General features: G+C 41.1%; 1 protein-coding gene across 1 annotated transcript in view; it reads right to left on the bottom strand.

Annotated features, from left to right (window-relative positions):
* The window catches only part of pinx1 (PIN2 (TERF1) interacting telomerase inhibitor 1), a 45,785-nt gene that overhangs the window by 15,977 nt on the left and 12,868 nt on the right, over positions 1-16,940 (bottom strand). The window contains 1 exon segment of the mRNA XM_034162853.1: positions 15,140-15,215. Coding sequence (XP_034018744.1) covers positions 15,140-15,215 — 76 coding nt within the window.

The following is a 16,940-nucleotide window of genomic DNA, read 5'->3' as shown; positions in this document are numbered from 1 at the left end:
CCAACCCAAGACATTTATGTGCCAATGTGCCAACCAAACCAGCACAACTACATTTCTGCAGAAGCTGTTGTTGCCTATTAGATGGCAAATTTACAATTATTAATGATGTTATTACAAAGAATTATTAATGATGTTATTATAAAAAAAGAACTGTGACATCTTAAAGTCAAAATTCAGTCTCACTGTATGATGCCTAATATACCTGAAAAGAGGGTTTTAATCAACTAAAACACAATTAAAAGTTATTTAAGAGAAGGTTTTATTTATTTATTTACATATATATCTATTTTATTTTACTGGTTTTGTACAATAAATGTTCTTAGACTACCTCTGTACTATATGAAATAAGTTGTAGAAATACATCTGAGAGTACAGTCATAGCTGCCATGTAGTGCCAACACCACTGCCTTATTTCAGAAAGTTTCAGAAAAATTCTGATAATATACAGTTACTGTTCATGTCAAATTATGCCATGCAATTAATTTTAGTCCATACCTTCCAGCCCTACCTTATATCAATTTATGATGAAATGGTATAGTTTCATTGTGTAAAAGTTCACTCGGCAAGTTCATGCTGCAAAAATCCACTTTTAATTCTTTCAAATTTCTAGTGAAGACTACAACACCAACGCAAGACATTTTTGTGCCAGTGTGCCAACAAAACCAGTACAACTACATTTATGAAGAAGCTGTTGTTGCCTACTAGATGACAAATATTAGTTATTAATGATGTTATTATAAAGAAGAACTGTGACATCTTAAAGTCAAAATTCAGTGTCACTGTATGATGCCTAATACACATGAAAAGAGTGTTTTAATCAACTGAAACATAATAAAAGTAATATAAGAAAAGGTTTTATTTATTTATTTACATATATATGTATTTTAGTTTACTGGTTTTGTAGAAGCTGCAGAAGGTGTTGTTGCCTACTAGATGACAAATATTACACAATTACTACTGATGTTTTATTATAAAGAAGAATTGTGACATCTGAAAATCAAAATTCAATGTCACAGTATGATGCCTAATGTACCTGAAAAGGGGGTTTTAATCAACAAACATGATTAATGGTACAAGACCAGCTGGGTGTTCAAACACAGACGAGTAAGTTTTCTGTTATCCAAGACTCCACTAGGCAGAACCCCAACTTCTAACAAGGAGATACGGCCCTTCAGGTGAGGTGCCATTAGACAAAACTTTCCAACTTCCAAGAGAAAATCTATAGTCCCCGTTACTGCACAATGGCATCCTCTTTGCTTGGGAGAGTGGAAATGGGGCTTAAAGCTGACAGCGCCAAACAACATGTAACTGGGATTGGGGAAGATGGCTGGGGGCCACTTTAGAACTGCCTGTGAAATTACTCTCAAGAGAGGAGAGTGACGGGGAGAGAAACCTTCCGTTCATCAGGCATGGTTGCTGGAACTTGGTATGTGGTTCGACCTCACCGCCTGGGGATCTCTATTAGACCGATCTGGCTGAGCAAAATTGCTGCGTCGAGCACAGACCGGACACACGCACCTTCAGATGAAGTTGCAGCCCTTGAGGTTTTGCTGATGTTTTTTGTTCGAAAACGACACGTTTTTACCATTTGCCTTGTCTATGGAGTATTTCCACCTATGTGTACTAGGAAGAAGATTACTCAAAATCAGACAAATCTATTTTTATGGAGATTGGTAAAAGGGTTGTAGAGGCATTTAATTTTAAGCATTGTTTAAAAGGGGCTTTTTTGGGACAACAAATTAAAAACACCTCATTTTGGGGGTGGATCACCATTTAAAAGGGCGCTTCTTGTGATAACTAAAATGTTTTTAACCACGAATCCTGCTTAAAAGTCCTTGAATTTATCTTCCCAAGAAACTGAGGCAAAAAAAAAAAAAAATTATATGTATTTTATATATTTATAGGGAAATTTTTAACTGGTTCAAAGTTTAGCTGACTGGTGGAACTAAAAAGGAACAACTAAAAAAAAGGAGGTCCCAGGAATGAGGGGGACAGAGGAGGGTTGGAAAACACACCTATATCCAGCCATGTCTTCCATTCCTCCTCCCAGAACCCCAGGAAAAGGATGCACTCAGTGGGCTGTGTGCGACTCCGAGATAAGGCTCCTACAGCAGAGGAGCAGTCTGGCTGGCTATCGAGCCCTTCCTGCTCCTCTCTCTCCCTTGGCGGGGGCTGGGGCTGGGCAAGGAACACAGGGAGGGCCCGCAGAGGGTCTCAGAGTACAGGAGAGGGTGGGAAGATATTCAACAGGCTGCCTCCTTCAAGACACTCCAGTTGAATCTCCTGCTAATGTAGCCTGTGGAACGCCAACACCAGGACAAGTGCCAAGACACAGCCGCCAAGGCATTCAGAAGAAGCGTCAATCAAGGACAGTGGAAAAAGGTTTCCTGGAGTGCACATGAAATTTTTTGCAAAACAAAAAATGAACAAAATTTAACATCTAAAACTGGTTCTAAAAGTTAAATGTTGCCGAAACAAACCCTGTCTAAAATGTGTACGAGAGATATTGTTTCTAGCTAATGTTCTTTGCAGTTAAGACACATTAATATACAAGTTTTATTGCCAAAATCAAGTTGCAATATAAACTGTTTCAAAATTAAGCTTCCCTCCTCGGCCACTCCTCCTCAACCATCAGTCGAAAGTGGAGTTGGAGTAATTTAACATGTCTAACAGATTTCTATGTCAGAAGTGCCAGACGTTGTTGTTCAAAGGCATTATTATCCTCTACATGTCACTTCTGGACACATTTCTGTGAAATAGCTGCTGTCTGCTATGTTGAACAAAATTCAACAGCTATGAGGTGAATAATAAATTTTATAAAAACAATTCAAGACCTGCTTGCCTTTATGTAATTAAGTTTATCTGCTGGGCCTGTGTATTCTTACTTAACAGGCAGTACAGCTTCTCTTTATAAACAGAGGTGTGGCAATGATTTCACAAGTTTAAATATACACCATCGGCCAAATTGGCCCTAAATTGCCTGTAATCTCACACAGTGTATATATATATATATATATATATATATATATAAAAATTGCATAACCGTCAACAGCATATTTCCATTAATAATATGTAGCTGCCATCACAGAATTCCCTTTTCCTACAATATTTTGTAGGAAAAATAAAATGCTTGCACTGGTGTGGATGAGTTCTGGCCTGAACAAGATTTGGACCGAATCGCTTTATCAACAGCAGCACTTTACACTGTGCAAACACGTGCAAGATGTTGGTGAACCACAACAAAATTAAGCACCTGAGCTCTCATCACTTATCAACGCTCACGGTCAGTGTGGATATTATCAAATGAAACCACTGGCTGCTGCTTACTTATGTTTACTCCGTACCAGCACACACACTAGCAAAGACCACACCACTGCACGCCACGAATACCTTAACATAAAAACATGACGTACTGCGTTTGCGTGCATGCAGCAATCAAGCACTGATGGGCCGCGTGCTCACAATAGCACTTTCGCAACCTTTGACACGGCGACGGCGCTTAATTTACAAACAAACATGGCGGGGTTTGTTTTGGTGACAGATGACGATTCGAACGAGCTTATTGACGGTGCTCTTCCTTTTAACACACACACACACACACACACACACACACACACACACACACACACACACACACACACACACACACACACACAAAAAACTAATCCAGTACGCCGCAGGCCATCTGTGGCACAATGGATTGGATTGCTATTTAAAGTTTGCGCTGGACTGTTTGGAACCTCCTGACCTCAAAGGACCAAAATGTAAGTCCGTTTTCTCTTGTTTATAAATTAATAAAATATCAAATGACAAGGATCTATTTTAGGTGTTATATAAAACAAATAATGAATGTTTTTCATTTGTGCAATGGAAGGAATATTTCATGAGGTGAAAGATGAAATGTTCCATTCAACGATCCTCCAGTTATGCTTCAGATGTCACAATTATATTCCATTACTGGGTGATTCTTAGACTACGGGCACTTATTATGTCCTTTGATCATATTGTATGAAAAACAGAAAAAAGGGGAAATTTCACACTTTTATAGTTATCTTTACAATGAAAGTGTGTTAAGAAATTTGTTCTAGTAGTCTATGATGACTTTTCCACCTTTTTTCAGCATCATTATATGCAAATATTGCCGTTTTGTGCTTGTCCCACACCCAGACTTTTGATCTTCAATGATAAAAATGAATGGTAAAGGAACGTTTTTTTCTACTGTTTTAAAATATCTCTGAATAAAATATCAGTAAAATAATCAAAACATAATTGGGGTATTCAATGTCATACAACTGTTGTGATTTTTTTTTTAAACAAAATGTAGTTGTCCCACACTATTGCCGTAATTTCCACCACAACACTGTAATGTCCCTTTAAACAGTTTGTATGAAAGATTGTTTGGGTAGTTTCTATGGAGATAAACAGTGACATCAGAGCACATGTATATAGCGCCAAATCACAACAGTTGCCCCAAGGCGCTTTATATTGTAAGGCAATGGTGTGGTGGAAATTACATTTACAAGGCCAATAGTGCCTGTAGTTAAAGAATCACCCTACTATATTGAAGGCCATCATACGGCCACCACCTCTTAGATATCAACTCGGACATGGTGGAAGAAGATGAATGATGTCAGACACTGTGACATGGTGTCAGCTCAGAAGGCTTTCAGCCGGGGGGTGTTATACTGTTCTACTGTTCCTTCTGGCAGTGATGGTATTGATAAAATGTCACCTATCAAGGTGAAAATGATGACATTTTCTACATTTTTCATGACCATGAAACAAGGTTGTGTTAGAGTCAAGGTCAAATGTGACACCAGTACACAACTACACTGTCCTCTCCATACACTGGCACCATAAGACAAGCTTGTTCCTTGAGAGAGTTCCTTGAGAGAGCTGTTGTTCACCAAATTCACTTATCAAAGTGGAGAAATAGAAGACTTAAATTGTCACAGATTTAATTAACATTCAAGTACCGGTATATACTGTATATAAAAAGTTATGTCTCAATAATCAGCCGTTCACAGTCATCCGCATTCATATGTTAACTAGCATTTGACAAAGCTGCAGTTACTCATTTATTTTATGAAAAACTGCTTGTTTGCCTTACTTGCTGTGTTTTTTCCCCACCTGCAATATTGGTTGGGCCTGTAATTGCTTTGAGTATGCTCTCATTGTCCTGCCACAATAATAAATTTGGCGATACTCGAGGTCTATGGATCAGGCCCTGATTAGCCAGCTGTCTCTCCCTGATGAGCACAAAGGTCCACCGGTACATCCTTCACCAGCTGATGTGGGCGGACAGAAAAACAGGTGGATGTCTACCTCCCCAGTAAAACTGCAATCCGCTTCGCTGGACATCAATATATTTGAAGGAATGCCAGAACCTCCAAAGTTGGAAACTGTAAAATGGTATTCTGTAAATACATTAAATGCCACACATGGACGGTGGTAAAGAACAATAGCCTTCTAAAGGCATACTTTCTGCATGTAGTTAAAAGCAAAACACAAAAATCCCTTTTGAAAAATTGCACTTTGTGCCTTGTGCGAGAACGTTTATCATAAGTAACAAATGAAGACAACATTATGCATGCAGCGTGACTGCCCCGGGCTTGTTCAACACTGCAAATGCATGCCGGCGATGCCCCCCTTCACCTCAAACGCAGAGGGGTCCTCCCACCCCAACACTAGACAAAGACGATACAGTGATTATTTTCCCCGGCTGTGATTTATTAACGTGTCTGTGATTAAATGGTAGTCGGTGGCAGTAAACAGCCAAGAGGGGTGCAAATCTTTGGGCAGTTAGATTCGCCAGCCCGTAATTACCTCAACCTCATACACTCTAGTTTGGGCCTATAACTAAGAGACGACTCTGTGTCCAAACGTTAATCTGTAAGCGTCAGCGAGATGGTACAGTCAGGGGGCAGCAATTCACGCAACTGCAAGGGAGGTAAGAGATAAACGTGTGCGACAGCAAGGCGGAGGAAATCAGAGTGCTTCATTTGGCGGGCCTCGATATTTTCGGCGGTAGAAGTAAAAGGCCTTGTCAACAAGCATGCTTTTGCCTGAAGCAATTAGATGTTATCTGAGAGCGAATTAGAGCTCCGCACTCTCACAATAACCGAAGCAGCCGATGTGAGCGCGGCCCATTCAGAGCGCGCCAAGTGCACTGCAACGATGCACGATTACACGCCGTCACCTTTCAACACATCAGTGCTGAAGACGGCCGACGACTGTGCCAAGAAAGAAAATCCTGGCTTTCTATTTATACTGTCAACTACACAGTGTTTAACTCAGCAGTAAGTAAAGACTAATCCAGTTAGTGTCGATTATCTCTAAAAGGTAAAGAAAATTGCTTTGATTTAAGCAAATACACCCTTGCCCACAATTATTTTAACACAGTATTGATCCACATAGATGACGAATATTAAATGATGCCACAAAATTAAGTCTACTTTCATAATCAGAGGTTTTCTTGAGTCAATTAATCAGTAAACTGTTTGAACCAATAGCGCTACCTTTAATAGCAACCTGTGAAACCTGTGCTGGACTTAAAAGCAATTTCTGTAATCAAAGACATTTGGCTTCTGCGCTGTCAGCAAAGTTTCACCGCTCGACTCCGCCCACTGGCTCCCTGGCGTCCTGCCGACGCATCTGCCAAATGCTCGAGCCCCCACTCCGCGACGGCCCTGCCCCATATTCTTCAAGATGGCGGTATCAGGGGAGCCCCTGGATGACGTGCGATCCTTCATGTGGACGAGGCGTGGGCAAAAGAAACTCTGCAACAGGTGCCACCCGATGAGGCCCCAGCCTCGGCCCTTTGTGCCAGAACAGGAGTGGGAGTGGGAGAGGCCGCTGGGGTCACGCTGACCCTGGAGCGCAGTAGTACGGTGTACTGACCATCTGATTAGGTGAGCCCAGACGTCAAAACAAGGTTTGGACCAAATTACACAAAACCATTTTTCATCTCTGACATAAAAAAAAAAAAAAAAAATCTGATATTAAAATGTAGATGCTTCCAAATATTACAGATGTAATTTGTGTGTGTAACTTTACTTATGTTTACTTATTGTTGAAGAAGAAGAATAAACTAAAATACAACTTAATAAAGTAAATGACTTAAAGACAAACTGAGTCTATGGATTATTTAAAAAATTCAAACTCAAGATCTTGAAGATTTTTGGAAAAAAATTCCATAATTTACGTATTTGTTTCATTTGCCATAAACAGACAATTATTCTACCATTATCACATGAATCAGAAATATCTTTGAAGGTATTTAAAAAAAAAAAGAAACAGAGTTGCCCATCTTTCCCCAACACATTAAAAAAACATAAATATAGAGGCAGATTTAGCAAGAAAAATAAAAGTCTGGCTTGTTTCCACCCTTCATCTGCGCTGGCGGCTTTAAAAAATGACTAACTTTTGTTGATGTATGATTCGGCGGGGAGTCTATTTATCAGCGGGCCCTCTGCGGTCGCCCGCTTGGGTCCCTCAAGTCACAAGCCGCGTCGCTCCCCTTTGACTGATTAATTAGCCAATCAGAGGACATTTTTCACTGGGCGGCAGAATGGTTTATTTCAGCTAATGCCGGGCTCTCGCACCGCGGCCCGTTGGAGCCTCGTCGGCTCTTTCGCCCAGCCTGAGTGGCCAGGTAGCAGGGCAAGGGAGATAAATCAAGCTGGGCTAGCCCTCCATGTGGCTCTCCTAACTAAACCCCCTGAGGAGGGCATGGAGAGTCGGGGGGTGGAGGTGGAGGAGGAAAGAGGGGAGGGGACGCAGGACAGCCAGGGGCACTGCTCGCCCGCCGATAAGCACGGGGAGCACACGGCTGCCAAAGTGCCTTCATTTAGAAGTGGCCGGGGCTTTGGATATCTCGGCAGAGAGCGCTTGTCGTTTGTCATGCGGTGAGTAATTGTGTTGAGGAGCACAAGAGGAGGCGGGAGATGGAGAACACTTGTGAGCGTGGGATGCGTGATGGATAACAGAGAGCCGTGTAGATGGACAGGTGCTCCGCCATGACTCGATAACCCTCACTGGCCAACCAGTGTAAATAATGCTTGTACAAATACATGTTCGCTTAGAATGGTAGCCAGGCAGTTTGTATATATATATATATATATATATATATACACATACACACACAACAAAAATATAAACGCAACACTTTTGGTTTTGCTCCCTTTTGTATGAGATGAACTGAAAGATCTAAAACTTTTTCCACATACACAATATCACCATTTCCCTCAAATATTGTTCACAAACCAGTCTAAATCTGTGATAGTGAGCACTTCTCCTTTGCTGAGATTATCCATCCCACCTCACAGGTGTGCCATATCAAGATGCTGATTAGACACCATGATTAGTGCACAGGTGTGCCTTAGACTGCCCACAATAAAAGGCCACTCTGAAAGGTGCAGTTTTATCACACAGCACAATGCCACAGATGTCGCAAGATTTGAGGGAGCGTGCAATTGGCATGCTGACAGCAGGAATGTCAACCAGAGCTGTAGCTCGTGTATTGAATGTTCATTTCTCTACCATAAGCCGTCTCCAAAGGCGTTTCAGAGAATTTGGCAGTACATCCAACCAGCCTCACAACCGCAGACCACGTGTAACCACACCAGCCCAGGACCTCCACATCCAGCATGTTCACCTCCAAGATCATCTGAGACCAGCCACTCGGACAGCTGCTGAAACAATCGGTTTGCATAACCACAGAATTTCTGCACAAACTGTCAGAAAATGTCTCAGGGAAGCTCATCTGCATGCTCGTCGTCCTCATCGGGGTCTCGACCTGACTCCAGTACGTCGTCGTAACCGACTTGAGTGGGCAAATGCTCACATTCGCTGGCATTTGGCACGTTGGAGAGGTGTTCTCTTCACGGATGAATCCGGTTCACACTGTTCAGGGCAGATGGCAGACAGCGTGTGTGGCGTCGTGTGGGTGAGTGGTTTTCTGATGTCAATGTTGTGGATCGAGTGGCCCATGGTGGCAGTGGGGTTATAGTACGGGCAGGCGTCTGTTATGGCCGAAGAACACAGGTGCATTTTATTGATGGCATTTTGAATGCACAGAGATACCGTGACGAGATCCTGAGGTCCATTGTTGTGCCATACATCCAAGAACATCACCTCATGTTGCAGCAGGATAATGCACGGCCCCATGTTGCAAGGATCTGTACACAATTCTTGGAAGCTGAAAATGTCCCAGTTCTTGCATGGCCGGCATACTCACCGGACATGTCACCCATTGAGCATGTTTGGGATGCTCTGGACCGGTGTATACGACAGCGTGTACCAGTTCCTGCCATTATCCAGCAACTTCGCACAGCCATTGAAGAGGAGTGGACCAACATTCCACAGGCCACAATTGACAACCTGATCAACTCTATGGGAAGGAGATGTGTTGCACTGCATGAGGCAAATGGTGGTCACACCAGATACTGACTGGTACCCCCCCCCCCCAATAAAACAAAACTGCACCTTTCAGAGTGGCCTTTTATTGTGGGCAGTCTAAGGCACACCTGTGAACTAATCATGGTGTCTAATCAGCATCTTGATATGGCACACCTGTGAGGTGGGATGGATTATCTCAGCAAAGGAGAAGTGCTCACTATCACAGATTTAGACTGGTTTGTGAACAATATTTGAGGGAAATGGTGATATTGTGTACATGGAAAAAGTTTTAGATCTTTGAGTTCATCTCATACAAAATGGGAGCAAAACCAAAAGTGTTGCGTTTATATTTTTGTTGAGTGTATATACGTGATATATATATATGACAAAAATTATATATATGACAAAAATTTCAGGTATATCCTAAATAGTCATCCTAAACTTAGGAAAATCTTCTGAGGCCCAATAAGATGAAGTATTTCCATTTATACATAATGTAAAACAAGGTCAGATAAATGATGAACAACATGCAATTTAAGATCTCATATCTTTGTTTTATTATTTTAAAAATAAACAAATACGTATTATGGATAATTTTATATTTTGTTGCAAAACTGAAAATCAAAGCTGTTATACATTTATTTTAAATAAGCCTTCACTGCCCACCTGCAGTACCACACCTGTCCACTAGGGGATGGATCCTTCAATTTGGGAACCACTGTTCTAAATAAATAAATAAAAATGTATGCACTACATACGTATTGCATATTAATACGTAAAGTTCATCTTCAAATATAGATAGTGAATTTACTCAAAAAATAAATCAACCAATGTAAAATTAGCAATAAGTAAACCTCTTTCAGGGGGAACACTGGGTGGGCCTAACTTTTCAAATTAAAAGATGATTCTTCTAAAAGATGATGCTTTATGAAATTAAAATTTGCATCCTGCTGCAAATAAATAAATATCACCACTAAATACATATGTTTGCATTAGTCTTAATTATTTTTTATCAAAGTTATACATTCCAATAGGTGATGTCTTGTCTGGAATAAAAAAATTGTGTGTGGAAGGTCAGATGAGCAAGTAAATTTTTTTAAATTAATTCTAAATGTTCACAGACTGAAGGTTTACAGTCATAAATGCTTTTTAATTTGAAGACTGATGACAATTCATCTTTTTTCCCCCCATTCTACTTTAATATCAAAGCTAACCTGCTTTTATCACCAACTTACAAGTGTGTGTGTGTGTCCTCAGGAGTTGAGCCTGAACTTGTATAAGGCACATTTTTACTTGAAATACTGTTGTACGTCATGCACCAACTCATGTTCCCATGCTTTTCCAGCACAGAAAGTGCTGCCTTTGATGAGCTGAGGTAAGTGTGATGGCCGAGTGTGCGTCTGCCTGTCTGCATTTCAGCGAGCGTTGTGAGCAGCGATAAGAGGCGAGCAGGAAGCACATCAGTGCGGAGGAAGGAAAACTCCAGCAGTGGGAGACTGGTGGTTGGGAGGCTAGAGAGACACCAGTGGGTGGTGGGTGGAGCAGTGGAAGATTCATGTGAAGGAAAAGAGAACAGCTCTGGAAGATGATGATCCAGATTTGGTCAAATCTCCATGCCTCGCTTTGTCAGGATGCAGATATGTGGCTGGGACCAAAGTGTGCAAACACTACAACAAAGTCAATAAGTACCTCATTTCTGAAGTACAAGTACAAGTCACCGATTTTTTGCTAGTTTGGGAGGTCCTGAGACATCTATACCGAAAAATCACGCTTCCGTTACTATTAAAAAAACAACTTTATGCGGAGCTTTCCCAGGAGTCAACGCACTAAACAAAACAAACTCCAAAAATAAAAGTACACCACAACATAGCACAAAACTCCCAAATAAAAGAGCTGTTAAAAAAAAAAGCACTCAAGGTTGTATTGTACTCTTTCCATTGCTGTGAACCAGCAATCCATGCCAATGTCATTCTTGCTTATTTTTGGAATTTAAATGTCCTTATGGTACACACCACAGGCTGAAGGCTTCCTGCATAAATCCACAATTTACCTTTCCATCCGTGTCCAACTGACAATTTCTTTTGTCCAAACGAGGTCAACTAACGTCCAATACGTTGTTCAAGTCACATGCTTAATGTTTTTGTAATTTAAAACCTTTTGAACTTAAAAGTCCTTACATCAAGTAACACTATACACTGTGGTGTGCACATAGGCTATCGAGTTCCTGTTAGTTGTAAGGAAAACCTGTAGGAGACCAAAAAAAAAAATCGATTCACGTCCGAATCGCGATTCTTATTTATTACGATTCTGAATCGATCCAAAATGTCCAAGAATCGATTTTTAAAAAGCATTTTTTAAAACATTTTCTTGCTTACTCGCTGCGTGTACTGTTTGTCAGGCAACGGCTTCCGTACTACAGCGTCCCCACGAGGTGAGGGTCCGACGTGCTTCAAACATTTGTGAGCTGCAGCTTAGCATGGCGGACGAAGAGCTAATTCAGCCAGCACCGTCTTTGCTCAAGGCAAATGTTTGGACGCATTTTGGATTTTATTATTTGCTGCGTAAGAAGGAACTTGACATGACTTATGCAGTGTGCAAAATCTGCAAAATGAAAGTCAGGTACTTCGGAAACACTTCAAATCCGCAAGCCCACATGCTCCGCCATCACCCGGAGCTAAAAGAGGGGAGCAGCGGTCTCTGCCGACTACTGAACAGCGCTTCGCTAAACTGCCAGCCAACTCTGAACGAGCAAAGCAGATAAGCAAATTTACATCTAGAATCACTTGATTAACCTTGCAAAGCTGCATTTTCTTAAACATAAACATTTTTAAGTAATATAACTATTTCTCAGAGCTCTTTGAATCGAAAATCAATTCTGAATCGAATCGTCACCCCAAGAATCAGAATCGAATCGTGAGTTGTACAATTCACATCCCTAAAAACCTGTGTTAAAAAGTGAGTTCCACATCCAGAAAAAAAAGTGCGACTTATACTCTGGTGCGGTTTACAGAAGTTTTTTTTTCTCTCTCTCCCTCCTCAATTTTTTTTTTTATTTTAATAGGTGCGACTAATAATCTCGAAAATACAGTATACCCCTCAGACTGTTGATGTAGTCACTAACACGAGGCTATGGTTCTGTTTTACAATACACTTCTGGGCGCTGAGATTATTGCATATTTCAGAATGATCGCTGTGCTGAAACAGAAATAGCTAATGTAAACATGGATCATGTGTGAACTAACGGCCACACGCAGTTTCACGACCACATTCGCAGGAGACGTGCACAATGCCTAGAGGCTGATTGGTCCATCAACCTCTTTACCTCTGCCCAGAAACCTCAGACGTTCCTGGGCTTCAACACAATGGCTCGTGGGACGCCGCTACAATTGTGTTCAGTGTTTTCGATATGGTCAATGGTGTCCCTCCTGGCTGAAAAATAACAACCCATAACCAAATGATTAAAGGAAAATGACGGTGTGTGTGTTTGTTGCTTTCACTTCCCATGTTAATTAGCTGGGGAGCAGCAGCCATTGTGATGTTATGGCTCAGCACCTGTAGGGGAGCAGACCAAGCTTTTCATGCAATTTATGGATTTTTAAGATGCCAATTTCTTTCACCCAAATGGTTGAGATAAACTGAGGAAACCTGCAAGAAACCTGTCTCTGTCTTGGAACACAAAAGCTACATCTGTCATTGTCCTTTCAGGTCTGCGCGGGGAACACCAAAAATATAAAGGTGCATGGGGAATTATTCAGACTGTATATCACAGAGGAAGTGGGTTTGTTTCACTTCACAAATAATTCCACAGGTATGCGCAAAATTAATCAGAACTCAAAAGCTGTACAACTCATTAGTGATCCATCTTTTTTAAAAATGCAAAACTGTGGCAGTCTCTAAAATATTTACATCTAAGGCAAAAGTACTTCATTGACTCTTTTGTCTACACCTTTATCCCAATGTGACCCAATGCCGAGTGGATTTGGGGTTCATTATCTTGCTTGGGGACATTTCAAAAGTCGGTCATAACCAGGGTTCAAACCCACTGATTGGTGGTTAGTGGATACCGGTGCTACCAACTGTGCTACAATCACCCCGTGCTCTTTGACCCTTCAAATATAAGAGAAGTTCTATTACACATAATTCTCTTAAGTATTGCGATATTTGTTTTTACAATATTAAAATGAATTTCAACAAACGGAGAATTGATATACTTGATATTGCTTTGCTTTATTTTACGCTTTTAGATGGGGAGAAGTTGCCTCTTGTACCTTCACTCTTTCACTTCACCCAAACAGTGAAGTGACAACTGAAGTGGGCATCCAGCAATTCCAGGAGCAAAAGGAAAACTTTTGTACAAGCATCATCACTTCAGACTTTTTTTGCACACATCATCCCTCCTTTGATTGGCCTGTAATAATGCCTGTTGGTCAACTGCACTGCCTGATGTGACAGGCGGAGAAGAGCAAGAGCAAAGGTGATGTGCAGAGTGCAAATCCTTTAACTGGATTTAGGTTCTCTTGCTGTCAACCGCGGCCTGTTGGCAGTGTGGAAGCTGCACGCTCTGACATGGCTAATCTGAGGCCACAGGCTGCTCAGGAGCCGGACCCTGCAGAGGTAACAGGATCACATGATACTGGAAGAGCAGCAGCAGCAGTGGTCATCCTTAATTACCAAGGCAAAAACGGAAAATCTTAAACCACCTGGCCAGTGGTATGCCACCCGCTCGCCAGTGCCCACCTCACTTGGACCATATCAACAAAATCACAGAAAACCCCCCCGAGTACAAAAATGAATTAACCCTAGATTAACTTCTGCACAACTTCCTGTCAAAACAATGGATTAGGAATATATTCTACTCGTTTTAGTGACCAGTAATGGCATGCTTTGTCAAGACTGACTAATTTAAATGTTTATTAATTAAAGCATATTAGTATTCCATGATAGGAAAAGATCCATTAACAGCTACACAATAAAGTGAGGGTCAAATTTCTCACACAGCATCAGTAGAAAACAACTCACTACGTCAAAGTTCCTAAAATCATAATTATTCTGTCCTTCGTTGACATGAACGTCAATGACACCCCACGCTTTCTCAATCATAGGCTCTTATTTTGAAAAACAAATAGATGACATGGAGAGCAGCATTAATTCTGTGAGTGGAAATAATTTATCTTTTAAAATTAAGAGCCTTGCAGCAGCAGAGTGGCGACACGCCTGCACTGTACAGTAAAGCTTTGAAAGTGAAATTATCCTGTATTTGTTCACACAGTAAATAAACACGAAGGCAAATTAGCAGCAAAATCAGAAAACAGGAAGAGCGTTGAGTAAATTAGATACAGAGGCCTGTCTGTCATTGAAACCTGCCTCAAATAAGGAACAACTCTCTCGGCAGTCACCGTCCGAGCAGCATTTCTCTTATATCTGTAAATTATAATGAAATGAACCGAATTAAAACATTTGATTTTTTTGTTTGTTTTGTTTTTGACAATAGCATTGTCTGATTGGATACTGCCATTGCAATTATATAACCTGCCTGCAGGATTGGTGCAAAGATTCAGTCACTGTTAAAACATTCATCCATGTTGAAACCACATGAGGTCAAGTGTCACCCCATCAGGCAAGTCGAGGTCAATAAGACATCTTTTTAAGCCTCCTTAAGTTCAATTCACAGGAAAGATGAACATGTAAACAGCCATTTTTTTTGACAATGCCTGTTCAAAGCGTGCTTGTTCTCTCTTACCTGATCTTTGACAGATTTTGCCCTCTTTCCAAAGATACAGTTCAGGTCAGTTTCACTACGGGAGGAAGGTCCTTCCCTACAGGAAAACACCACAACAGCACGACAACTTAAAACTCAACCATTTACTACAGAATGCAAAACTACCACTCTGCAACACAGACATGCACATCCAAAGACACTTGCTAAATACATTTTTTAAAGGAACATATAATCTTATTGATATATAGTGCTACAATCTGCAAATCAAAAATGTTTAGATTCCCACACATCACCAGACACACACAAAACAACGGTTACTAAAAATAACGCACAAACAAGATATGAAAGTGTGTATGTGCTGAGGAGATGGGAGGTGGTCCGGTGCTGAAGAAAGGGCAGTTTTGCGTTGTTGGCTTTTTGCTCCAGGGATAAAACGACAAAGAAAAATAAACTGACGACAAGGTTTGCAATACCGCGCTGCCGGATTCCCATTTTTAAGGGAGGCCTCAAAGACTCCGGCAGCACACAGTCATCTGTCTCAAACCCGGGCCCTGTTCGTACAGCTGCATCCTCTTCCTTCAGTGGGGCTCTGATAACATTTGGTTATTTATTGCTTTTAAACCTCTATCTCCCCTGCTCTTGGCTTTGAAAGTCACTGCACAAGCAGGTCTAAGAAGTACCAACCAAGACACCAAGTATGTCCTAAAAGTCAAATAAACAGCAAGGGAGGTCTGCGGCGTTTGTCATCTGACCTTTCTGCTGTTTGGACGAGGAAGTACCATGTCAAAAATTCTCAGGCTCTTTCAGGTGAAAGTGCACAATAACTATGTGAGATAAAAGGAATTTAACCCTACCTTTCCCCTTCAACATCCAAAGGTTCCTGAGGAGATTTACACAAGATCAAGGGAGCACTTTTCCATGGGAAAGATTGCAAGAAAATTCCCCAATTTTGTTGTTATATAAATGTTTAAGAAAAAAGACCACAATGGTGACGAGCCTTCTGATAGTCTGCAATGATACTTTGAATGATAATACGCTGCATACAAATTCCTTTTATCAGCTCCTATGGTCACTGCTTAGGAAAGGATAATTTTGTAACCTCTCTCATGAAAATGTCCACAACGCAGTGGAAAGTGTTACAAATACGTTTCCAAGGACACAGCTGAAATGGCAACAATCATCAGCAACAGAAACTTGTCAAAACCCGAGGAAACAACTGTAACATAGATGGTATGATGGTGGCGGTGGTGGGGACCCTGTCAATCACCAAAACACAGCTGAGGTGTGTACTTATAACAATGTCTCCAGTACTAAATGAGAGCTACACTTAATAATAGAGAAAAATCACTTAGTGCCTGGTTCACACGGCAGGATTTTAAAAATTATCTGTAGGTTTCCAAAACCTGAAAACACACGTGGAGATAAAAAAAAAAAAAAAAAAAAAATCACACATCTAACAGGTTTGGTCGTACAGTGTGTGGTGTTCAGCCACACAGTGACACGTGACTGAACAGATTTCACACATCAGAAACATTCCCAGGGCAGCAGGAAATCTTGCAAAATCTCTTGAGATAAACTGACTGTCAGAGTAAACAGATCGGAGGATAGTTTGTGGACTATTTAAAACAGAAGGAAAAAAAACGATACAAAAAGGAAAAAGAAAGGCGTTCTTTAAGGATGTGGAGGAAAGCGTGACCCCCAGACTTTCTGGTTAAGTCAGAAACAGCTGATTGATTTTATTTTCCTTCCGCTCCGTACGTACGTCCCTCTTGCTTTCCTGATTGGGCTACAGGTCCATTCAGCAGGCTAGTTTGTGGTGGAG

The sequence above is a fragment of the Thalassophryne amazonica genome, chromosome 21 (genome assembly GCF_902500255.1).
Source record: "Thalassophryne amazonica chromosome 21, fThaAma1.1, whole genome shotgun sequence".
NCBI classification, from domain to species: Eukaryota; Metazoa; Chordata; class Actinopteri; order Batrachoidiformes; family Batrachoididae; genus Thalassophryne; species Thalassophryne amazonica.
The sequence above is the reverse complement of the archived record's forward strand: the minus strand, read 5'-3'. Positions and strand labels throughout refer to the sequence as shown.